The following is a 25,226-nucleotide window of genomic DNA, read 5'->3' on the forward strand; positions in this document are numbered from 1 at the left end:
AATTCAGATAATCAACACCATTAAAATCAATAGGAAAATTTGCTTTCTGAGAAAGTGAAGTTTGTAGGACCCAATCCACTGCAAAATTTCTTTGTTCCCAGAGACATTTTGTGCTTCATCAAGTAAAAAAGTCATCATCTTTCAAGGTGAAATTTTGCAGGCCATTGATCTAGAATGTGAGCTAGTTCCTTTGGGTATTTTGGAAAATCAGAAACAACATATTTATTTAATTTAGAAAAATTACTTCTGTCCAAGGCTGTTTTTCAAGAAATATTCATGACAGCCAAGCTTGCAAACTTGCTACACATACGGGCCAGGCATAGCATAAAGAAAAATAGCTCAACACTTTGTGAAATCTCGCTGAAAAAGAATTGCATATTGGATTGTAACAGATCTTAAAAGAGCTTCCAATGTTCTGGAAAAATAATCATAGTTTTAAAGGGCTAGTAAATCTTCATATGGTAGTTAGCAAATGTTTCAATAAACTGTAAAGATTCCTTCTAATGATTTTCATACTTAGTCACTGAATGATTAACCATGTTGCTTTTCCTAAAGTTTACATGAAATAATAAGAAATAGACTTTCCAAAATAGTAAGGCATTGTGATTCTTATGCCGATAGGAAAAGCCAAGGGCATTAAAAATTAAAGATGACATCTTAAATCTGGATTTTGACCCTAGCGATGTAATTTTCATGCTTCTGGAATGTCTTGATCCCCTGAGCAAAATGGACAAGACCATTCTCCAAAAGCTGAGGGTACACCTGACCTAAATTCTTTCAGACTACAAATTTAGGGAACAGAAACTAAAGTTGGCTTAGTTATTGAATTTGTTCATGTTGTTACATAAGGCATGGTACACTTTGCAGAAATAACTGCTGAAATAACTAAGTGAATTGTGAGCAAAATGTAGTCCAAAAGAAAGAGTGTTTGGCTGTGTTACCTGGTTTAAAGGAGCTTAAAATTTCTCTTCCATGCTTTATTATTTTCTCCTTTATGTTTTCTAAGTATATAACAAACTTAGAAAAGTATATAAAATTTCATAAAGATTGGGTTTTTTTGTCTAAAAAAGTAAATCTTTTGTAATAAAAGCCTCTGAATGTTGGTGTGTGTGTGAGAGAGGTTGTGTGCTGTATTTGTTTTGTGGTTTTTTTGTCCTGAAAAACATAAAGATAGAACACGCAGAAAATACTCAGATGGAAACCAAACTTTGCTACCAGTCAGAAAGCTCACTTCTACTTCCCTGGAAACAGAAGATTAAGGGTTCATTTTGCCCTGAACCAGGCATCCTGTACCAAATGTCAAAGAGCAAACAAATAGCAATTCTTCACTAGAATACTGTCTAGTAGTCGTGGCTCAGAGACTTTCTCTGTCGGGGTTGGTGTCTTTGTATGTAGTAGCACACACAGGATTCGTCCCGCAAAGCTTTATTGTCATCTTGTTTGAAGGACATCCTCAGCATAAACACACATGCAAGAGCTTCCTTTTACTCACTCGCAACCTGACATCTGCTAGATGTTCTTGTCCTGTGTGAAAGTGAGAAGGTTTTATTCACCTTCCCACCTCTGTCACTCAGCATTTCAATTCAAAACTCTGAGGTCTTCTTGGTGTAGACCAGAACGGAATAATTTTTGGACAGTTCAATAAAGCTAAAATTAAATGTTGTATTTACATTTAAGTGCCAAACTTTGAATAAGATTCTTGTGAAACATTTCCATTTTGTAAAATCAGGGAAACCTTTTTTGACAAAAAAACCTGTCTTCTGGAAAATATTCAAGCTTCTCTGAGTGTTATGCTACATTTTTGGCTAAAGAACCTCAGTAAGGGTTCTTTATTTTTATTTTAATACAAGGTGTCAAAATTAATTATCAGAAATTTCTCTGACATAAAGGAAAATATTTGGGCCAGGGCACTCATTGTTATAAAGACTATTACCAGAATTTTCATGCTGCAGCCATAACCACATATTCATGTAGACTAACTAAATAAAATACAGATTTCAAGCAAGCAAGGGTAGAATTTTTGGCTAATACACACAAGGCAATATCTTTCGTGAAGTTTGACTTTTATCAGTTCATGTTGTTCAGCTTTGACTACAGATATTTTGGACTCTTAACAATCTGCTCATTTAAAGAAGTTGACTCAGAAATGAGGGAGGCCAGAGGCCTGCCAGAGATTATGCCATCCCTCTTATGGAGCAGTCTCAAGAAACAAATGGCAAAAAGGCAATTCTGTGTTTGGTGTCTATATCATGCCTATGCCCTAGTTCAGCTGCCTAGCTCCTGCAGAAGACTCTGTTGCTCAGACATATTTTCCCCTTTATAAATCCATGCTGACTTCTCCCAGTCACCGACTTGTCCTTAATATGTTTGGAAATGGTTTTGTTCTATCACTTTCCTAGTGACTGTGTTGAGGCTGAGTGGCTTTTAGTTCCCTGGATAATCCTTCATGTCATTCTGGAAGACAAGAGTGAAATTTGCTTTTCTCCAGTCCTGAGGAGTCTCCTGAGACACGCATGACTTTTTCAAGACCACTAGGAGCGAACTCACAATGGCAACTGCAGTTCCCCCCATGGTGTAGGTTGCCAGGTCCATGGGCATGGGTACATTTGGTTTGTTTAAATATTCCCTAACCTGGTCCTTTTCCACTAAGGGAAGTTCTGCCCTGTTCCCACCTTTTCCACCACTTTCAGGAAATTGAAATTGAGACTGGGATTCCTGACGGTATATCTTATCAGTAAAGGCAAGGAGGAGAGATTGAAGTACCTTGGTCTTTTTCCATGTCCTTTGTCACCAGGTCTCCTGCCTTACTCTTCAGGAGGCCCACATTTTCCCTGGACTTCCTTTTGCTTTTGCTGCTGGGAAGCTTTTCCTCATCACCTTTCAGGTAGGCTCTGGCTTTCCCAACCGTGGTGCTGCATGCTTAGGCAGTATCACTGTGGTCCTCCTAGGTCGTCTCTCTCTGCTTCTGCTTCTTTAATTGAAGTTTAAAATGTTGAGCTTTTTAGAAAAGATAGCAGAAAACATTCCAGAGAGGGAAGAAAAAGCCTGAAAAACTTATGGTAACTCACATTGCTGAAGAGGCACATGGACCACATTTCCTGAGTGTTGATGGCTCCTGTCATGTACCATGTTGTCCAGCTGAGGAGTGACAAAGATAGAAAAAACCAAAGCCTGATTTTAGCCCAGAAACATAATTCAAAGATGTCTCTGTATGCAGGCTTGGAGACTGCAAAGGCTCCAAGGCTTCACTAAAACAATGGCCTGAGCTGAAATAATACATGTGTGATATGTCAAACACAAGATCATGAAACCTTATGATCTTTTAGAGGGATATGGGCTGGGAAATGTGGAATATTCCTGAAAGGATTGACATTAAAAGTGACACCCATTATTGTGACTTTTGCTCATGAATATGGCAAGAATTTATCATAACATGTATTGTTAGGCATGTAAGCTATTTAGCAGGAAAATTTAAGTTTTTGTTTTTCTTCTTGGAAGAAGGAAATTCCACATGTGAATACTGAATATTGGGTTGTTCTCCTTCAAGATGCTGGATAAAGAAAGGATATAAAGAGGATAAATTGAGAAATTTTTTTCCCACTTTTTTTTTAATAAATCCTTGTTTCAATGGATTCCAACTTAATTATTTTTCAGAATTATTCAAGAGGGACATACAGTATGCTTAACTGTCTAAAATAGTTGATGATTTCTTGGAGCACAAACCTTGGAGGGTGTAGACGCTGCTTAAATCTTTCTCAAGGTCTGGGACCAGGGCTTGAGCCAGGTGTCTGAACCCCTGGCTAAGCAGCTGCACCAAGATGTGCTTCTACAGGAGTTCTCCTCTTTCTCTTTGGAGGGAAGTTTGGTCTGGAGCTTCTGAACAGGAGTTTTTCAGGAAAGGTCTAGTTGTTGCAAAGATTTTCTTGTTTCAGCAAATAGTAATTTTTCAATTTAAAACATGTGCTGTGGACTAAGTTTCCTGCCTTGCTCCAAGGCTGGGTGTCTTCAGAGTGTGGGGATGTTCAGGAAGGTGGAAAGTGCTTCACACAAGGGGCAGAGGGTTCATCGTCTCACGTGGCTACACAGCAAACACAGGAGATGCAACAACAGGAATGAGCCTATGCCAGGGCTGTTTTATAGTCCTCCAGAACTGACCACAGCTTGTTGCTTAATGCAGCAGTTTAGTTTGGGGAAGACTGTTGGTCTCTTTAGGTTGTTGTCCTGTCCTGAAGGACACAGCATTTTCCAGCTCAGGAGAGATTGATAAGAGTCTGAGCGAGCCAAGCTACGACCCCGCGAAGAGGACTTTCTGAATTTGCCATCTTTTCAGAACAGAGAGAAGTTTTATTGTTTAATATTCATTTTCTTGGCTTGTGAATGCTTTATTTCTTAAATAAACAGGCTTTTTCCACTTTTCTCCAAGGAAATCTTGTCCCCAAACCAGCTGGGGGAGGGGTCACTTGAATCTGCTTTCTAGAGGGACTCCTTTGGAAGTTGCCTCCCAAATTTGCCCTAAACCAGGACAGAAGGCTTGGGGAAACTAAGGATGGGAATATGGGAGTCTGGTGAAACTTCTCCAGAAAAATAGTTGTCTATTCAAAGGATTAAGTGAAAGTTGGCTTTTCTACAAAAGCCCAGGTCTGGACATGTGCATGCTGATGGAATAGCAAATTCCTGTTTTGCAAGTACAGCCAGAAAGAGAAATGTTTTCCATTTGCTGCCTCTCCTCCCACTTGCCCAGTGTTGGATAAGGGTGTTAGTCAGTTCAGCCAGAGAGATGGAAGGTTGAGGGATAATAGGAGTTTCAGGGACAAAGAGGCAGGAGTATGAGGAGAAGAGGGGAAAGACGGGGAGGAGGAGGTAAGAGTCCTGGCACAAATATATATATGCATTCAAACTGTTGCAAAACTAGATCTTGTGAGAATATAAACCTTGTGCGATGGAAATGCAGGTTCTGGTACGATTATTTCTCCTGCCTGTGAAGCTAGGAGGTCAAAACAGGGAAAGGATAATTCTGAGCAGCAGATGTGGAGGCTGGCCAGGCACTGGTACACCCACACACACTGGGTAGGAGGCCTGGGCCTGTGGCAGAATCAGAACCCTGGCCAACTTTCCTTTTTTTTTCCCTTCTCACAAGAAAAAGCATGAGGTTAAGCTGACCAGAGAAAGCAAAGCTACCACAGCCTTTTGTGGCCAGTAAAGCCAAGTACAGACTGTCATTGTCAGGCTCTGTAACACAGTCCACTTTTGTTGTTTACTTGCAGCAGCGGGTGAAAGGAACTGCTCTAAGTTATGTTTGGTGATGAGGAGCCAGGAGAAGGGTTGTCGTGGGAGGAGGTTCTGCTGTCTTCCTGAACTTTCACTTTTGATTTTCAGCTGAGCTGGAAACGTGATTCAATTTTGTTATTTTCTTTCAGTGCCTGGACCCGAGGCGAGATCCTCAGCTGGGATAAATCAGCTCCGCTTCCCTGTGGCCGAGGGAGGTAGGAAGATGCACAGTGGTTGTGGACACAACCTGCCTTGTTTGGAGACTGGACCTCTTCTTTTCCCTGGTGAAATTGAGACCACCATTTTTATGTGCTCAATCACGAAGTAGGGAACATTTTTCAAAAGCACAACTTCCCAATGACCCAGAGTGCCTTTAAATAAAGAAGTGCTATTGGGCTTCAGCAGTGTGAAAGGAGCAGTTGAAATCCCTGTCTTGCCCAGCTGTTAAACCTGTGTTTGATTTCTGAAAAACCTATAGAGAAAAAGGGTTAAAGGAGACCATACAAGAAGTAGAAGAAATAAATTGAATGCACATGTGCAATCATTATTCATACTAACGTTCCTTGTATTACTTCATAACACAGCTGTATACACAAAAAAAACCCAGTCCAGTTTGGTTTCTTCCTATTTGAATCTTATTAATTTCTGTTTAATGGAACACAAATGTTTGTGCTCTTCATTTTGACGAATGCAGCCTCGTGGTGTATTTGTTAGGCATTAGCTAGCACGGTTGTGACCATCTAATACAAATGTCTCTGGGCCTTTCATGCCTCCTGACAGGACATCTTTTGAGCATGACAGTTGCCATGGGGACGGGTGCAATGCCTATTTGGAAGGAAAATTGGGAGCAATGCTCGTTACGTCAAAAACTACATTAGGGAGGGAGGGAAGGAGAATGTTTGCTTCTTGTGCTGACACTTAGCTGCTTGTTTTACCCGCCACCCACACACTTCCATCAAACAATATCTCTTTCAAACGCAGAAGTCAAAGTTTGCATCTCCTATCGTTCCAGCTGGAACAGGCAAGGGCTATGTGAAATGAATATCATCGTGCTCAGGGCCGGGGCACTGCCTGGCTGGCTCTATCTCTCACTCCATAACGCAGCAACACTGAGCTCTCTCAGCTTTCCCCTCCTCCCAGCCTCGGCCAAAGGCTTTTCTGAGCTCCCTGGGGCACGGCGGGGACACCAGGGGGGCGTGGGGAGGGGGCAGCTGGGGAAGTGTAACCAGTTTACTCAAAAACATCAGATTTATTGTGGGTTTACTCTGGTGAGAGAAGGGTCAGTGTCTGTGTGTATCATAATTTCCAGAGATAGGGAAGGTGGCAATAAGAAATACAAAGATCATCGTATCCTCCACATCCCCCCAGGACGCCGTGAGAAGTCAAGGGAAAAATACCCCTTTTTGTACCAGAGCTTGCTCTTTCCATGTATTCCTTAAGTCTGCAAATTTCTTTCATTGGAAATTAGCCATTGTTACATTTTTCACGGACTTGTTCTGTTGACTTAGACTTTCAAAAAACCCCTAAACCCACACTGAGAAAACCCCCAAACCCCACAAAAACTGGATACCAGCCAAACAGTTGAAGGTAGAGATGGGACAGACTCACCATGAGGCCCAGGTTTGAACAGGAGGTGTTTTCAAAGTGCTCAAATGTCTGATTTTGGGTGCTGGTGTAATATAAAAAAATCATCTTGGTGAAATACAGGATTCAGTGCAGCAGCACCTTGCTGATGCCTGTGGTGTGAATTGTCAGGATGGGAGGGATGCTTAGTCCCTGAAATACCTGCATCTTGAAGGATTTGCCTTAAGGTCCTGCTTGGATTTCTGTGTTTTACAGGGGCCAGGTGTTCATGGCAGCACCAGGGGGTTGCATTTCTCCCACCCCCAGGATCATACAGGCAATCCAGAACCTATTTAGTCCATGCTCTAGACTTCTTAGGATTACAACTTTCATAGCATCTGGGCAAATACAAATTATCTCCCACATGGAGCAGGGACAGGATGGTGGAGTTGGAGTTGGCCTCTACTTTAGAGTTGGCCACTGCTTTGTAGATTCACTCTGTGTATGTGTGTGTCTGACCTTGGAGTTTATTTCATGCTGTCAGAGCACTTCTCTATTCTCTTCACCATAAGATTGCAAGCATGAAACATGATGTAGAGAAAGAGGCACCTTTGACACACTTGCAAGTTTCCTGGCCATCATCAGTCTGTAGGAATTCTTGCTAGGTACTCCACACCAGAGAGGCTCCTCGACCAGCTCCCTAACTGAAGGCAGCAATTAATTTCTAAGGTCCTATTTACATTTTAAAAAGTCCCAAACTACCAAACCTCAACCCTCCCCTCCTAGAAATTAATGCCATTCTGTGCAGCTGTAACAATTCTCTCTTCCACCCCCTCCCTGCTCAGTTGTGCATTGACAGCTGCCTTTACACTTGAACTTTCTCTACTCCTGCACAGCCTCTATCATTTAAACTGCTTGACTGATATCACATCACCTTGTAATTGCAGCAGGAGCAGCAGCAGCAGCAGCAGCAGATGTTATCTTGTCTGGGGAGAGAGGTTTCCAGGTCTGAATGCCAGAGTTGCAGTGGGATCTCACGCATTTCCCATGGAGTCATAAAGGTGATTTTGCATAGGGGTGGCAGCGAGAGTCCCAGGTAGTGCCCGGACCTTGGCACTCTCCTCTCTTCCCTCTGTATCTTTTTGTGGCATTCACTAAAGCCAGGAGGCCATGCCTGAAAGGAGCAGGAGGTTGCCTCTCCCACATCATGCCCACCATTTGATGACCACTTGTGGAAGGCTCATTTAGCCCCATTGGAGGACACTTATTGTTCATTAGGGTGACATGTGTGAAAGTCCAGTTTCTCCTAGCTTTCCTGCACAGCCAGCTGCTGGCCTGCAGATTAAGAAATGACAAATTTTTTAGAATATTATTTTGTCTAAATACTGATGTCTTTTACATAGGTTCATTGTCTGCTACACCAAAATCTGGAATCAATTCCATATTTACTCTCATAAAAATTATATAAATGCATATTTTCTCTCTAAAACAGTTTTCCTCTCAGCAGACACAGCTAAAAAGAATTAAAACATATAAAAACTAGCATTGCAGCAAGTTTCAGAGTTAACCTGTGGTATCAGTTTGCCTATGGCAAACATGAAGCAATTGAATTAATTTAACTGTCCCTGCCTAGTCATATCCTCCAGCACCATAATTTATCTGGCCATCTGATAATTTTGTTTTGTTCGAACTTTAGGCCCAGTTCTTTCTGCAGATTTAAGCATGCAATGACATGCACAAGTCTCTTAGGTTTAGTGGGAACTATGTTTCTGAAGAAAGAGCTCTAGATCAAAAGTCTATATGTTTTCACAAACTTGCATGAAAACTACTCTGCAGAAGAGTAGTCTATAATAGACCAGTGTGAATTTATTCCCAGTCTTGCTTTTTGTACTGTCTGAAGGTATAATTTTCATAAAAATTTAAACTTAGTTGTAAAAACCTAGATTTTTATAATATCTGATATAAGTTACCAGTTTATCACTTTTACAATGAAAATAATATTTTCAGAGCTTCTAGAACTTCTTTATTCCGTTTTAAAGGGACTTAAACTTTAAGTTTTAATTTCTTTTTATTTTTATGCAATGTTCTGGCATTTATGCCAGTGTCAAAATTAAAGCAGGAGACACTTTGAAATAAAAAAGAAAATAAAAATTTAAACTTGCTAAATGACACTTACCTCTCTTGCCTCTGTGATTTTTAAATGTAATTTAAATAAGAGTACTTAAGAGAAGCAGTTGCATGCTGTCATTAATTACACATTGTATAATACTGTGAAAAAGTAGAATAAAAGTTAAAACCACATTACATTAACTAAAAGAAAATAAATTTAAAAAAATTCTGAAATGAACTTTTAAAAATCACTAGATATTTCTAGTTTCCACTACACGGAAATTTTCATCTGTGTATATAGTGATGTTCTAATTCTCTGATAATCTCAATAGATGTTAAGAATCTCAAAGCAGGAAAATATGTCTTTTCAAAAGACTACTATTACAATTAATTCTGCTCTTTTACAGTGACTTTATTATGCAAGGAACAAACACTGGCCTAAGTATTTACTAGGAAGAAACTCCCATTTCCAAACACTTGAAGAAACTGCTTTTTGTTCTGTGGCAACCAGGTTTTGAAATTAAGAATTTTCATTCTTCTCTGGTACAAACTTCCCACACACCTTGCTTTCTGCTGCTTGCAGTGGCTCTCAGAGCTGCACTTTGCAGGCAGGGACCCAAAATCAGCCCTGGTGCAAACAACCCCTGACTCCCAGGCTGGCCTACAGCTGTCTTTGGACTTGTGTCTGCTTTTCTGCCCAGGGTTCAGCCTTCCATGGAGCTGCAATGCTTAGGAGTCATTTGATTTAACAGAGGGGATGAGTGAACAAGTCCCTTGGCCTTCACTGGAAAATGAAAACTATGTCTCTGGCAAAAAAGTCTTCTTAGACCTTACACAGTCTTTAATGGTGCTGTGCCATGAGGTGCTCACTGAAGCATCCTGTCTCCCGGGCTGTATTGTGTTTTACACACTCTGAACATGCTCTGAGTGCAACATTTCCCTTGGCACTCTGAGCACAAGGATATCTCCACAGCCTCACCATGATACTCTGGGGACAAATTGCTCCCATCTATTGAAAACGGCACTATTTCTACCATTAGAATGAAAAAAAATATTTGTAGGAAGTTGGATATCCTTTTTTTTTTCAGTCAGTCAGGGAATTATTCCCTTTTTGAACTTGCTTAGCAATACTATAATTGCTCAGAGAAACAGCTTCCCTTGAGCCAACAGTATCAAGAAAGCAGACAGGCTTAGTTTGTTCCAGTCACCTCTGTCTTTCTTTCCAAACTCAGTGAGCAGTCCTTGTGGCCAGGCAGAGGGATGGAAAATCCTGCTCTGAGTCTTGATCTCTCAAGAAAAAACCAATAATTTAGGGAAAGGTAGGAGAGATTCAGATCCAAGAAATACTAGAAGATAAGAAATGTTTGCTTTTCCAGAGTTTTCTGGTCTTGCTGAAGGCAGCAGTTCCATAAAAACTAGTCACCTGAAAGGCTTGCTAATTAAGTACAGGGGTTACATTTAGATATCCTCTCCTTGCTGGTGTAGGAATAGCTAGGATTACAAAGAACATGAATATCTGGTACAGCTCAAATGGGTTTGTGCCAGAACTCCTACAATGTGCTCCTGCTGTCATGGCCCCTTGCTTTGTCATGCTCATTTAAAATAAAATCACTTGCTGGTGATTAACATACACGCACACACACAACCCCACCCCCCCCCCAAAAAAACACCAAAAAAACCAACCAAACAAACAAATAAAAAAACCCAGTTATGGTTTGATGTATTTGCTGGGTCTGCATCACTGGTACATGTAAAAGACCATTGTTTTAGCTGGGAAGATTGCTATCAGCCACTGATAGCTAGGGTTGCATCCAGACAACACAGCACAGGTTGTCCAGCTAACCACAAGACACCATTATCCAGACATCCTCGAGGAAAGAACTAGGAGAAGATGTGTCTGGAGATAATACATCTGTGAAGTTTCCACTTCCTGAGTCAAATGACTGAATCATTTAAGCAGGATGATGTTCTCAACATGTCCTTGGAATAGCCTCTCCCTGGACTGGTGACTTTCCCTTCTCCTTCTGCAGTTCTCTCTTCCAACACCAGCATTATTAAGTGTAATTAGCTTCCTTTTCCATAACTGAAGCCTAGATTTATGCAGCTTTGTGCTACTTCAGTCTGTGTTCTGGCCCATATGCCACTTATACCAAAGTTGTCATTCTCAGTTAAAGCTGTTCAATCCCTCAATGCCTTTCAAGCCTGAGGCTGGTGTCCCTGTTTCCCACTACTGAGGTAATTCAGTGTAATCAGTTCTTCTGTCCCTTCTAGGAAATGGAAGTTCAAAATCAAATGAGAACAACTATGTTATCATATTTCTTATCATTCCCTTTTTTCCTATTGCACTATCCAGGTCCTTGCTTTTCTAAACTGTTCTCTTCTCTCCCCCTCCTCCTTCCCATGTGTCCTTCATGAATCCAAAACCCTCTCTCTTGCCCAAGGTGAGGTTCTTATGCATTTTCTTACAGTCATATGGGAATTCAATTTGGTCCTCTTTGACAAATTCAGGTCCTAAATGCTGAAACCACTCACAACAGCAGAAAACAATTCCTGCCTTATGTTTCTTGTGGCTACATCCCGGGCTTTGCAACCCCAGTATTCCAGCAAACCTCACATTGTATCTTCACAGGGTTTCACATTGCTCATACTTCTTGGCAAGGACCATCTGTGTTGCCTCACTCAACATGCACACCCGTCCTAGGTTTTCTTCCATCCTCTCTGTTGTGACTGAATGTCTCAGGAATTCTCCACAAATGAAATGGCATGGAATTTCTATCTTTCTGACAAAGAAGGAAGAAAAGAAATCAATTTTTGCACAATTTCTCCTCCAAAAAGTGATGCTATGTTTAGTGAAAACAATAAAGACAAAAAGCAGGTTTTATTCCCAACCTTAGGAATAAAACTTCATCCAACCACAGGATGAATTCCCTTTGCATTTGTTGTAGTCAGGCACATAAGCATAATTCCTGTGTTTGTCACTGATTTTGCGTCTCTGCTAGTGCTCCTCAATCCACGTGGCCCAAAAACCCCCAGCAAAGATACAGATCCTAGCAGGAGCCTCAAGTTTGATTCCCTCCATGTTCTATTATAAGTAAGTATTTTGCATGGGAAAACACTTCTATATCAAGCTCTTATTTCTTCATTCTCTGAAGAGGAGTTTTCTATAGCTACTGAAGAAGCTTGTGCCATATGGTCCCACCTACATGCTCTTCCTTCCTGTTTTCACAGTATATTTTGCACTATTTAGCCACTTTTTTTTGTTTTGCTGTTGATGTACCCACAGTGATCCAGCAACAACTCGTTTCTTGCCGTTCAACTGTAGAATTGTGACACCAACCATTCTGTGCCTGTATGTGATTGAATCTAATAGAGGAATGGTCATTTTTTCCATAAACTGCTCCTTCCAGTTACATCCTCTCTCTGATCTCCCATTATTAGTAGTGGTAACAGTGTCCTTGCAACAACAAGCCAGAGGCTTTGGCCTCTAGCTACAAGAAGCACTGAAATACATTTCTTTTCTTTTTCACAATCTATTAAGGTCACAGCAAGATCTGCTTTACTTTCTCATCTGGTTTCCCCTTTATTAAATGCAAATATGTTTTTGTGTTGCTAAGTGGGAATGTTGTTAAGTAGAAAAGACAAGTCTGCAAAATTAAAAGAGTGCCGAATGCCCTGTGCAGAATTAATTTGCCTGTCCCTGCCCCCATCTCCTAGTGCCCACAATAGCTCAATGCTTTTTCCTATCATAGTCAGAGAAGGTAGAAACTAAAAAACAGCACAAAGCAATGACAGGAAAATTGAATTTAAAAAATTACAAATGGGAAAAAATAATAGAAGTCATTATCAACAGCTAGACAAGAAACTCAATGAGCTACAACTCTGTTATCCAACTGAGGGTCATGTCCTGAAATGTCTATGGAACATCCTGAAAATTTCCTGAGCTATTAGAAACTTAAACTTTTTAGTCTTCAGTCCTTATTAAAGAAAAGATTAATCATGGCAGAATGTTTTATATTATACCTGCTGTGTGAGGATCACTCCACAATTTATAAGGTCCAGTGTGATGGCTTTTCTGAAAGAAAAATTATTCCTATTGTATGGAAAAATACATTTAGATGTGCAGAAATTCAGGCTATTCTAAAATAATTTTATGCTGTAAGTTATACAATAATTATAAATGGAAATAAATTTAATTAAAAGGATATAAAAGATTTTCTACAGTTTCCCATGTTAGTCCTCAATTTCTCTTAATTTCTGTTCTTTTTTAAAAAATGTGTTAGGGATACAAATTAAAAATACATAAAAAGTATGTCACTCCACAGTATATATATTCACCATCTTTGGGTACACATTAAGGAGGTTGACTGTGAATTTATCTCTTTTTTGTTTCATTATCTTGGGAAATCATCTACTGTTCTTGGTTTAGAGGAAAAAAAGCAATTAACCAACAAACAGAAAAAAAACCTCATCACCAACAAAAATTTCATTTCTTTTGCTTTTTAAGAGATAAAGTATTTAAGATTTATGCATCATTAATATGAGATACAGACAATCTTCATCAGACTTTTGCAAGACTGTTTCCAAAGTGAAACACATTGTTTATACTGGCATGACTATGATTAAATAATTAGGCAAAACTTGGTCAGAAAAGTAACAGAGGATTCCTTGGCCTTATTTGGTGATTTATTTTTTTCATATGGGCAAAAATTAGGTTAACCTGGGTCACTTAAAGTATGGGTTCAGTCCTTAGAATATTGTGAGAAAATCCAGCTTTTACATCTGAGCAGCCTCCACCAAGTCTAGAGGAAATATTCCCATGTGTAAAATTTACTCAGATTTGTAGCACCAGGACTTAAATTAGGAAACAGTGCTGCAGGCCTGCTTGGGGGGAGAAAATAGAACAGCTGCACCTAATATGTGTCGTTATTATTACTGGTTTAATCTGTCCCCTGTGTAAATAAAATTATGCTAAAATGGCATTTGCCTAAACTGAACTTGAGAAACAATTAACAAACGTAGTTCCAAAGCATAACAGAGGCTGGAGGATCCTCTGCCACTGGTGACACACATGGCTGTGTGCAGGGAATGTGGAGATGTGCAGAGCCAGCGGCCGGGGTGTCCACCTGGTATCTCCTCCTTCACCCCTGGCTATGCAGTGGGGCAGGCTCCTGAACAAGGATAGGCTTTTTTGGTGGTGGACTCCTTGTCCCTGTATGCTCTCTCAAAGCCCAGGAATCTGGCACTGAGTACACGTGGCTCCTTTTAGGCACCTTCCTCTCTAAGCACATAGGATTTAAGGATATTTCCAGGAGATCTGTGTGGGTCAGTGGTCACTCAGATCATGGTCCACATGAAGCTGGAGGGAATGAGGGAATATTACAGACTATACAGGCTGAGTGCAGGAAAAGACAGGCTGTAAAATGAGACATTGAGAAATATTCCCCAGGAGCCTGCTGAATGAGTGAAGCCTACTCAAGGGCTGCTTTGACTTGCACTCAGTCCAGCAGAGGTTTTATGTGAGCACTTACCACAGCAGCTGCAGCAACCCACTGCAATCCAGAGAGCACCTTGGAGATGCAGGGAACCAAAGGTACTCACAGGCTGAGGGTGGGGGCTCTCAACATCCTGAAAAGGGGAAGCTCTTAGCAAAATAATAAATGGGACATGTCAGCCTCTCAGCATATCCTGTACAGCATCACTTTGTTGTGACTCTTACACCATTTAAAAAGTTGCAAAGTATCATTTAGAAAGTTGCATGTGGAGAAAGCCTTCCCCTGTGCAGCTGGACCACCAGGACTGCAGTCAGGTCTTGTTGGTGTACTCTGTGAGACTTCAATGGTGCTTGGCTTTTGGGAAAAAAAGATAACACGGGTCCATGCCAAGTGGGAGATGTAGAGGGAGGAATTTAGAACTCAGAAAGGATCCCCAACAGTAGATTCTTCATTTTAAAGGAGGAAACATAAATTATCAAAAGACACTATAATCTTTTATTTTCAGATGCAACCAATCAGACACCTTTAAAAAGCAGAGATGAAAGTACAGCATGTTGCTTGTATTGAGAAAATATCTCAGCAAGCCAGAAAGGAGCAAATGCAAATTAATTCTGGAATAGAGTACTGTGGTGGCAGGTGTAAGCCCCTCTTCTCCATCCCAGCGCTGTCCAGTGCAGTGTTGTATGCTGGGCACTGCACAATCTTCTCTGCTCAGAGCTCTGCATGACCATGGGGGGCATCAGGGTCTCTGGTGGCATCAGTTGTAAGAGGTAGGCATCATTTCCAGCCTTACTTTTCTTGGACTTTGCACAGGTGTGAGTTGGGGAATGGGGAATGTTCTGAGGGGTTATAAGAAGGAAATCATCCTGGGTGTTTCTGACTAAACTGGGCGGTGTGCTGCACTCAGCTGCAGCGATGTTGACAATCCAGATGGCCCCATCTCATCCCATGTTCTCCAAAATACTTGTGTAAAGATTCAAGTGAAGGACACAAGAAGATGGCACTGGCCATCTGGAGAGCTCTGGATTTCCCCAGAACTTTGGCTTGGACAGCTCTGGTGTTGTAAGGATATCTGGATGGTGGTATGCCATGGTGCAATGTCTACATTCATGATGTAAAAACATCCACATGAGAGAGCTTGTGGTGATGAGCATGTCCAGTGCAGCATCTGGGATGGTCAGCAAAGATTAGATTCATCTTTTCTGGCATTTCTGCTGCTGAGCTTGTTTGGAAGCACAGCAGCTTTGCTGTACAGGTGGTGTCAGAGCTGTAGGGAGCCTGGGCAAAGGGCTCAGGCCCTTTGCTGGATGCCCCTCGGATAAATTGGACCAAGCAGGGCCCTGATGTCTTGGAGTCTTGGACAACTGCTTGGAGTTCTAACCTATTAAGCCAGCTCTGTCTATAACTTTTTTCTTGTCTGCACCCCAGGACTCTGAAAGAAAAGCTCCTAAGACCTTGTTTTGGAGCAGCAGACCTTGTGACCAGATTCAGCCAGCTTTCTACAGGCTGCCAGTGGGTGTTATGCAGCTCAGTTATTTCACCAGCTACCTTGGTGGGAAAGAGGGTCATTTCCCCCCTCACTGATTGGGGCTGCTGGGACATGGCTACCTTTCTAGACAAAGGAGGGCTGTAGCCATGATGGCAAATTTTTTTAGGAAGTTTTCATGCAACTGTTATGTAAGCACGGGTTGATTATTCTTTCCAACTTGTTAAATTTATGCATGATATTCACTGCTGTCATCTTTATGGCACAGAGCTTTAAGGCTGTGATTTTGAATAGTGTTACACATTGTGCATTTGTTTTGTTTTTCAGAATGACTGGAATGACTTGGAGTGTGTTTTTATGCAGTTCATAGATGCAGATAGGTCTGTATGGCTCTTCTACTCTAGCCAGTGTGCTCTACCAGCATTTCAATGCCTGCTAGTCAATAACATTTATTACAGTAGAAGGGAAACCTGTGATGATCTTCCTAAGTGCTGTGCCGGGTGAATGGCAAACACAAGAAGTGTCTTGACTAGATAGAGGATCTTCACACCTTTTGACAGATGCACTATATACACAGGAAATGTAGCAATATTTTTCCAGCCATGAGTCTCAGCCTCTGTATGAACATCAAAGGAAACATACCCAGAATATTCAGCTAGATGAAGAGTGTGAATTCATCACAGATTCCTCCTCAGCATCTGCCTAGACTTAAAATAAGCAGATCCAGAAAGATTACTGCGTCAGAAGCGGGGAGAATCCTGCCAAAGGTGAACTATCTCTTTCCTGAATGCTGCCAAGAGGTGGGTAAGGCAACTCTACATGACTTCTGTGATGTTTCTGCTCGGCCTTTCAGCTAGTCATAGACTGGGATGACCTTGAAAGGCTGATAACTCCCTCTCTGGTGACACTGGAAGCCATTGGCATAAGGCTACTGACTTTTGTATAGCTGTCCCTGCTTTTTGTACAATTGATGGAGGTGAGCACTCAGCACTCAAATCTGGTGCCTGCAGGGCATTTGTTTTTCACTCATGTGAAATCTATATGTAATTATCAGCTGTTACTAGCTCTTAGTTATGGCATATGTACAAGTAAAATAAGCTATATTGTAAGTAGCATATTTGTGATGCACGGCACTTTTTCAGTACAGGAGACAGTCAGGACCTGGCTGCAGGCTTAAAGTCAGAGCATGAACAGACCAAACTGAGCTGTGACTGTCAGAAAGCGAAGAGTGTTAAAAGGACCAATCAAATTTTCCTATTCTACAAAAGCACAGCATCTCACAAAACAACACAGGGAAAAGCCTCAAGGCCATACTGTACTCACCTGCCTTGCAAGAAAAGTCCCTGAGTAGTGCTGCCTGTCATTTATTCATATGGGTCTTGACATATTAATAATGCTATGTAGCGGTGAAAGTCCAATATTCTGCATGGGGAAGACAGATGTGTAGAAGTTTTTATAGCTTTTTAACAAGTGCAGTGTGGAGAAGGAAATGTATTGCCCAGGAAGAGTGCTTCAGCACAGCTGAGACCTGGACACAGCCTTGCTACATCCAGGTTTCAAAAACCTGTGGCTTCCTTTTCACCCCATCGTTATCCCTAGGGGTCCTTGCCTGCAGTTAAAGACCTAAGCCTTCTGTTTTCTGGTCAGAAAAAGATTATTTTGCTCTGTCCTAGTTTCAGTCAAGGATGTGAGTGGCAGAGGGTGAAGCTGTGTGGCTGTGTCTAGTTTGTTATACTATACCACCCAATCCTTGTTGGGGCAGAAGTAAGGGATTCTCACCCCTCCTTCCCATGCAGATGCCCAGGAGTCTTCGGTACCCCAAGGTGTTTGCAGTCAGACTGTGGAAGTCTTATGTGGCAGCTGCCTTGCCTTGCCTTGCCTTGCCTTGCCTTGCCTTGCCTTGCCTTGCCTTCCCTTCCCTTCCCTTCCCTTCCCTTCCCTTCTCTTTGAGCTGTTTCTGTTTTGACCCCTAAGGAGATATACCAAATGAAAGCAACTTTAATTTCTACTACAAGCTGAAAGCATCAGTTCCAGTAAGCAGTCCTCGGATGTAAGCCAATACAACACTAATGAAGAAATTACCAGCAGTGAAACCTGATATTAAGTTTTGACTGCCTCAAGAACTTGAAAATTGCCCCAAGTGAGACTGGATGAAAAAACAAGCCATTTTCTTCTGAAGCGTGATTCAGGCTGCTTCTATGGAAAGTCTAAAGTCAGAGTGTACTTTCCAGGTCCTATGTTTACCTGCAATTTTTTTCTCTTTAAATGCAAGCCTTTAAATGCCAATGCATGCCCTGCAATGGCATGACGATATAAACCGAGGCATTATTAAAAGAAAAGAATCATTGCCATAAAAATTCAAAACCTGATCACATTTTGACCCCTATGAGAAAAGCAAGTTTTCTACAAGAAAAAAACATCTGGGTCGGTAAGGCTTCTTTTTGCTGGGTTTCAGTATCACAAAGATAGGCATGCAGAGCAATATATCAGGCCATTTGAAAAAATAAACAAGAAGCTATAAAAAAAATGTATCTTTTATTTAAGCTTTCTCAGAACTTAGCTCTAGATATCACCAATACCAGTAGTAGAAAAATTAAGCCCTTCTCCAGAGAAATAGCATTAGTGAATTAAACCTTTCTCCAGAGAAATAGCTTTAATGAATATCAATAAAAGGAAAATGGGAACAAAGAAGGTTAGTTAAAACTACTAGATTTTTATTATTATTATATATTTACAAATCTTCTATATTTTGAAAGGAAAATATTTTTTATTTCTAGTGCTAATAAATAGATATTTCAAATGGAAAATACCTGAGTTATCTCACGTAAACATATACACGGCTTTGACCTTTGGAACTTCTGAGAAACAGTCCTGGTTTATAAATACAGTGAGTTGGAATAAGTAGCTGTGTAGTGAGTAATACCATTATCTCATCAAGAAAACACCTCACGTAGAAAGATTAAGGACATACAGAAGTGTTTATAGGGTCAGGATTTAAGATCAAGTGATGAATGCAATGGAAATCCCTAAACCAAAGGGAAAAGGGTCCAAATCTTTGATCCAGGAATTACACAGCCTTTTGCATTCACTGACTAATGATCAGGCATCAGCCTGGTGTAACAACCATCACAAGTAATTTCATAATCCTTATTTTACATGTGGTAAGATCCAGTGGAGAAGGCACTAATTGTTCTGGTTTATGTCTGGCTCAGAGAAGTGGAGTGGCTGTGTGTGCTCCAAGGTAAGGAAAGGGTTTTGAAAAAAAACATAAACAAACAAAAACAAATAAACAAAACCTGAACAAACCTTCCATCAGTCTTTGCTTCTCAATTAGCTGGCTGGCGGTGCTCCAGCCTACAGGGAAACTATCTAAATGCTAGCTATCTAGTCAAGGCTGTTATTTGGGTTCTCCTTGTAGGTGATGAGCAGACATGCAGCAGCCTTCCTGCTGGACTGGAATACCTAATCTTGGGGCAAGAGACAGCCTTACAGGTGTTGTCTCTCTCTGCACTGATTATAACTGGGTGAGTGACTCACAAAGGACACTACAGGGCAGCTAAAACCAAGCTGAAGGAGTTTCTGCTCTTACTAAACAAGTTTTGACCTTGGATTCTTCACAGTTGACAGCAGCCATGGAGCCCTTCAGAGCCTTTGGAGGCAGCTCCTGATCAATGGGGCACAATGAGCTCAAAGCTTCTGCCCAAAGGCACACAGTGTCTTCAAGTGTTCTGTTTTCAGGAGCATCCAGAGCTTAAGAACAACCTCTTTAAACATGGGTTGTATGTCAAAAATATGATATGATCTTGGACATCTGGCAAGTGTATGTATATGTTTAATTGAGAGAATAAACATTCCTCAAAAATCAGAGTCCTGAGACTCCAACCTTGACTTTAACCTTTTGGCTTTCCTCATATACTAGTAAATGCAACATATCACACATACCACATCAGAGTCTACTCCAAAAAAACTGGAACAGATCACAGTTCTATGAATCTAAAAAAAAATATTTGTGATAGGATTTAGAAATGTAAGATTACATCGTAATCCTCTCTTCAAAAAGAAAAATGAAAAGCTGAGGAAAAAAAAAAGAGAAGCAAATTATTCCTGCTGCGGCATATGAAAACTAGAAGAATTTAATTTTCTGGTCTGTTTGTCCTAGCATGCTTCTCTAGGCTTGTCATCAGTTCCACTGGAACACAGGGAATGTAAAAGATATTTTAATACAAATTACTGAATTTGATTCATTCCATTCTCCTTATAAAATTGTCTGCTGTAAAATTATGTCTAATGTGAAACAGTTATAATTTGCTTGCTACTCACTGTATTAATACCTATTAAAACTGACCACAGTAGCACGCACCCAGTTGTTGCAACATGCAATAACCCACAAGATTTATTTCAATGTGTCTGGGGAGTGCCAAAGCATGAAAATATATTGAAATTTAAAAGGTCTAATGTAATTATTATATAGATCCTTGAGAAAACTGCAAGTCAACTTGGAATAGTACAGTCAGCTATTTCTAAATATCACAGACCTCTTAAAAATCTATTTTTGCGATGTTTCTTACATGAGTTGCACCTGTCACAGGATTTTTAAAGCTCAATTCAAGACATACAGTGTCCATAGACCTCTTTAGGCACTGGAAGTTTCACAACATGAAACAAATTAATTTCAGAAAACACATCTATAAGCTGCACTAAAGTCACCTTACATAAAGCCCTTACAAGCAGTGTGTTTATCATCAGTATTAATTAAAGCCTGGAATCTGACCCCAGAGTTAGAGACTATCCCAATGCTGGCTGCAGATCAGTCCATCTAGCAAAACAAACCCTCTAAGCAATACCACATGGAAGACCAATGGTCTCCAGTAGGATTGGCCTTTGGTGAGAAGATCAGTGGGGAGGCAAACATCACGAACAATATTTCAGTGCTTTGATACTCTGGTGATAGGCACTATAAAAAACCTCAGACAGTTTGTACCAACCTACACTCACCACATATGGCAAAGTGCCAGCTCAGCCCTTTCTCTTGATGGACAGAAGCAATGCCGGGGATGGTTTTTCTTTCCACAAAATAGCAAGTGGTGGACAGAGGTTCATGACAGTGAGGTGACAAAGTGATAAGAGCATTTTCTTCCTAAAGGAGTCGCAGCATCTGCTCATAGGAGGATGAAAATGGCAACCACAAAGTGAGCAAACCAGTCAATAAAGATTATTGTCGGCCTGCTAGCATGCAGAGTGCTAAAAATTTTCAAACTTCAATCCTTCCAGTGTATAATGTGTAGATCAAACTACCTCTTACTGCTTCCAGCTGTGGGAGGCTGAACATATGCAGCAGGAAACCTGCAGCTGCATGGAAACGGAAGAAGGCACCCAGATGGTGTGTGCACAGATGGAGCAAGCCTGTGCTGACAGCTCTGCCCCTCATCCAGCGCCAGATGACACACGGGAGCTGTTGGGGAGAGAGGGACAGCTGTGAGGGGACACTACAGTGCCCCCATGTTGTGTGGGGTTCATATAGGCCTCATTTTGTTGAATTTGGAGGTATCCTGACCTTGGTCTGGCCTTCTGTCCTGGGGGCCTCATGGAGCACTTGCTCAGGGGAGCTGTGGTGAGGCATACGGGGCGGATGAGGCTTAGCCAGAGGAAACCACGTAAATCTCAGGAGTGGCTAATTTGTGGCTTCATCCACAAATCATCTAGGCAGACGAGGGCAACCTACTTCCAATGCAAGGTTGTAAACACATATATGTTTCCTAATCCCCCTGTTCTGTCTGAACCCAGAAAGCATTTACTAGCCTGCCTGGAAAGTCTCCTCTGCACATAGTAGCTCCTAAAAAAGGTCTGGTTTGAGACTGTAATTCCAGAACATCACAGAATCATCTATTTGCACTGGAGGGAGCACCTGTAGAGACGCAGGTCTGGCTCTCTGAAGGAGGATCACCCTGCTCTTCTCTAGGACTTTCCCCATTGGCTTTCTTCAGTACCAGTCAGCTTACTGGCCACTGAAGATCCCACTCTTTACTCAGCAGATGTAGGGCCTTGTCTGAGTGAAGGAGACCCTAAACATGACAAAATGCAGCACCCAGGACCTTCTGCCAGCACTTCAGCCCTAAAAACCTTGCCTGTGGGAGCACATAATAATGAGTGTCCTTCCCCGACTTGTTGGCAACATGCTATGTTAATGTGATAGAGCAGAATAGAGGACTGACAAGAATAGGAAATGCAGGAATACAGGGAATGAAAATAAGAGCATGAGGTGGGAGAAATTCTGCTATCAACACTAATAAATTGTGTCCATTGCTGTCATCAAAATGAGGACAGTGGGCAAAGGATGGGCTTCACTTCACTTACACAGCACAGATCTTCAGAGTAGGGTGACCACACCCAAACAGTTTGAGGAGAGTGGTCAGTATTCCATGCGAACCCCCAAAATAGGGAGTGTTTGAGATACTGGTGTTTGGGCTGCACTGAAAGTCTGTCAGGAAAAGCAATGACACATTAGCAATATACGCGGCTGAGTCTCAGGGCCCAGATACATGCCCCGGCATTGTTCAGTTTGTTGTCACGTGCTTTGCCTTTGAGATCTGGTCACCCTGTGGATTAGGTGATGTTTGTACCACTGCAATGTGTTAAATGCTACATTTGAAAATACAGTCTTCTGAATATTGTTGCAGGAGGCAAAGCAAAAGGACCAGTGGCTTCCTAAACTATATCAAACACAAAAGCACTTGTAAAATCTCTGGCAGTAAGACATCATCATTTCTTCACATAGAGTCACAGAGAAGTCACTCTGATTAAGTAAGCATTAAAAGAGCAATTTAATTACCTGGCAAACCTAACAGTGGATGGAACATATTCCCTTTGAGCAACATTCTTGACACTTTCTCTTAGCAAGGACATAAGTACTCCTTGATTTTGTTGTGAAAAAAACCCCAAAACTGTAAGGGGAAGAGAATATAACCTGTAGTGAGATAGAAATTGCGATTCAGATCAGTCAAATGCCTTCTGCAATCTTTTTTTCTGCCTGACTGCTTTTAGCACAGGTGCTTTGAAGAAAGGTGCAAACACAATGTACCACCATGCAATGACTTGCCCATGGAACAGTTTCTGCTCAGCTCTAAGACATGCATTATGTCCCAGAGCATGACAGTTTATTGCAGATTGTGTGACTGCTACATTTTTATCCTAGCTTGTATAAGAGTAGATGGGATGATTCATACACGTCATTTGGTGCTGCTTTTAGCATTTGTGAGGAGATGCTAACTGTTCCCTCTTACTCCTTTGGCTGATTTTTACCACTCCAGTTACCACGGGGCTAGTGACAAAAGAGACAGAAGCAGGTGCTCTGGCTTCAGCTTATAATCACAACTACATTCAGGTAATTTCTTCCAGACTTAAAATATCAGGAGCTGCAAAGGGAGCCACATGGCATTAGCAAGGCCAGCCTTGTTTTCCAAATATCTGTCTTGCAGGTTGAGCCAGACTTTATTTCTGTTTGTGTTGTGGCATGACACCTTGTGACTTTGATTTAAGTGGGGGAGCAGGTGAGGGCTTTGGTGACTTTCCACTGGCTGGAGATTTCCCATCAGGAAGCCAAGTTCACCTGCTGGCTTTAGCTGTGAGTCTCCAGGCACCTCCAGGCTGTTGCTTATTGACTTTGAGGCCTTTCTTGCCTCATGTGTGGGTTAAGTAATGACATTCCTCTGTTCCTGCCACCTCCTCTTACCCAGAGAGGCACACAGCTCTCAGGGCCCATTGATGTGGTCCCATCAATCCATCATCATGTAATGTGGTGTGGGCCCTGACACCTCCTCCCACCCCTCATGCCAGCCTCCTCACTGGAATTGCAGACCTTATTTCCATTTGCAAGCTTGGATCTCTGAGGAAGGAAGAAATGGTTTATGAGTCATCACCCTCAAGAGCTTTACACTTTGAGATGTAAATGTAGGAGGATATTGTTCAGAGGTCTCTCAGTTTGCTCTAAAAGCCTGCAAAATCTAGTGTAGAAACCAAAATTATGAATTTCTCTATTTGGCTATGTGGAAATGATTATCGCAAAATGCTGATACCTGCAGAACTTTCCATGCAATTTCCACAGTTAGGAAACAGCAAACACAAAGTCCCTCAGCCCTAAGCTGACTCAAGAAATGAGTTTCCATTTACCATTGTATGCTCTGCTCTTGCTGGTGCCAGGTAACTCTAAGCAAGTTGTCTACAATAGCAAATACTTACATAAGTATAAATGACATGTTTTCACAAAGGGTTCCAACATATTGGCTACGTCAGAAGGGGAAAGAAGTGAAAAAGATGACAAGAATATAGTTCTTAAATGGCTTGTAGCAAAGGGAAAGTTCAGCTTCTAATCTATAGTGGAACTATCTTGTAAAATTATGCTCTTGGGTCCTATTTCACCTACAGATTAGGAGCACTAAAGATGCCATACAAGGAGCCAAGAGCATTACCAAACAAGCACAAACACTCCACCCTTGGAAGATGTGTAAATACAGTACTCCAAACCCATCTGACAGCCCTCCAAAACCACTACAGGAAAGGAGGTATTAATAACTGCTGCTAACATCCAGAAAGAGTAAACTGGGATTTCTTCTGGGTGATGGCTGGTGTCTAAGACCATCTCAACAATTCCTACTGTGACCAAAGTTGGAAAGAATTGGAGGCTTAGTTTTCTTCATTTCCTAGGAAATGAAGAAAACTAAGCCAATTCCAAACACTGAATTTAATCCCTGAAATATTAGGAGTTTAAACAAAACAATAGTTGTTTGTCTTTTGATCTGGACTTGTAGACATTGCTTGGTTGACTTGTTGGACAATGCTACTTCAGCTAAGAATATCCATTCCTTTTTCTTTTTGGGAATTGTTAGCCACTGAGAATTTGAATGCCAAGGAAATTGCTAAATACTGTATCTATGACTGATATGGAAAAGGGGAGGAGGGAAATGCCTCTGATTAATCAGCCCCATGAAACCTTTCTTGCTCTCTTTTAGTCCTGCCCTTTTGCTTGAGAAAGCAGTTGTTGAGGGTGCCAAAATGTTAAGATCAGTAGGGTTCCATATGACCTCTTTCAGCACTGTATGTTTATGGTGGAGATTTATGGGGCTGTATCAAAGGCTGGCGCAGGGACCATCTCAGTGAAGGGCACACACATTTTTGGGGTGCTTGCTATGGTCAGAATGAGTTAAAGTCAGGTCTCTGACCTTTCTGCACAGTTCTAGTGTTGAAGCCTGAAGCATTTCTGCTAGTTTATCAAAAATCAAAGCAGGAGTGCTCAGATCAGTCTCAGCTAGACT

General features: G+C 41.3%; 1 protein-coding gene across 1 annotated transcript in view; it reads left to right on the plus strand.

Moving 5' to 3' along the window:
* Positions 1–16,328, plus strand: part of LOC128934330 (translation initiation factor IF-2-like) — a 33,992-nt gene extending 17,664 nt beyond the window's left edge. The window contains exons 2-4 of the mRNA XM_054271854.1: positions 2,795–2,884; positions 5,418–5,552; positions 16,246–16,328. Coding sequence (XP_054127829.1) covers positions 2,795–2,884; positions 5,418–5,552; positions 16,246–16,250 — 230 coding nt within the window. The 3' untranslated portion in view covers positions 16,251–16,328. The remainder of the gene's footprint in view (positions 1–2,794; positions 2,885–5,417; positions 5,553–16,245) is intronic.
* Positions 16,329–25,226: the final 8,898 nt, after the last annotated feature.

The sequence above is a fragment of the Melozone crissalis genome, unplaced genomic scaffold (assembly GCF_028551555.1).
Source record: "Melozone crissalis strain CALT ecotype California unplaced genomic scaffold, PUWL_Pcris_2 ptg000013l_1, whole genome shotgun sequence".
Taxonomy (NCBI): domain Eukaryota; kingdom Metazoa; phylum Chordata; class Aves; order Passeriformes; family Passerellidae; genus Melozone; species Melozone crissalis.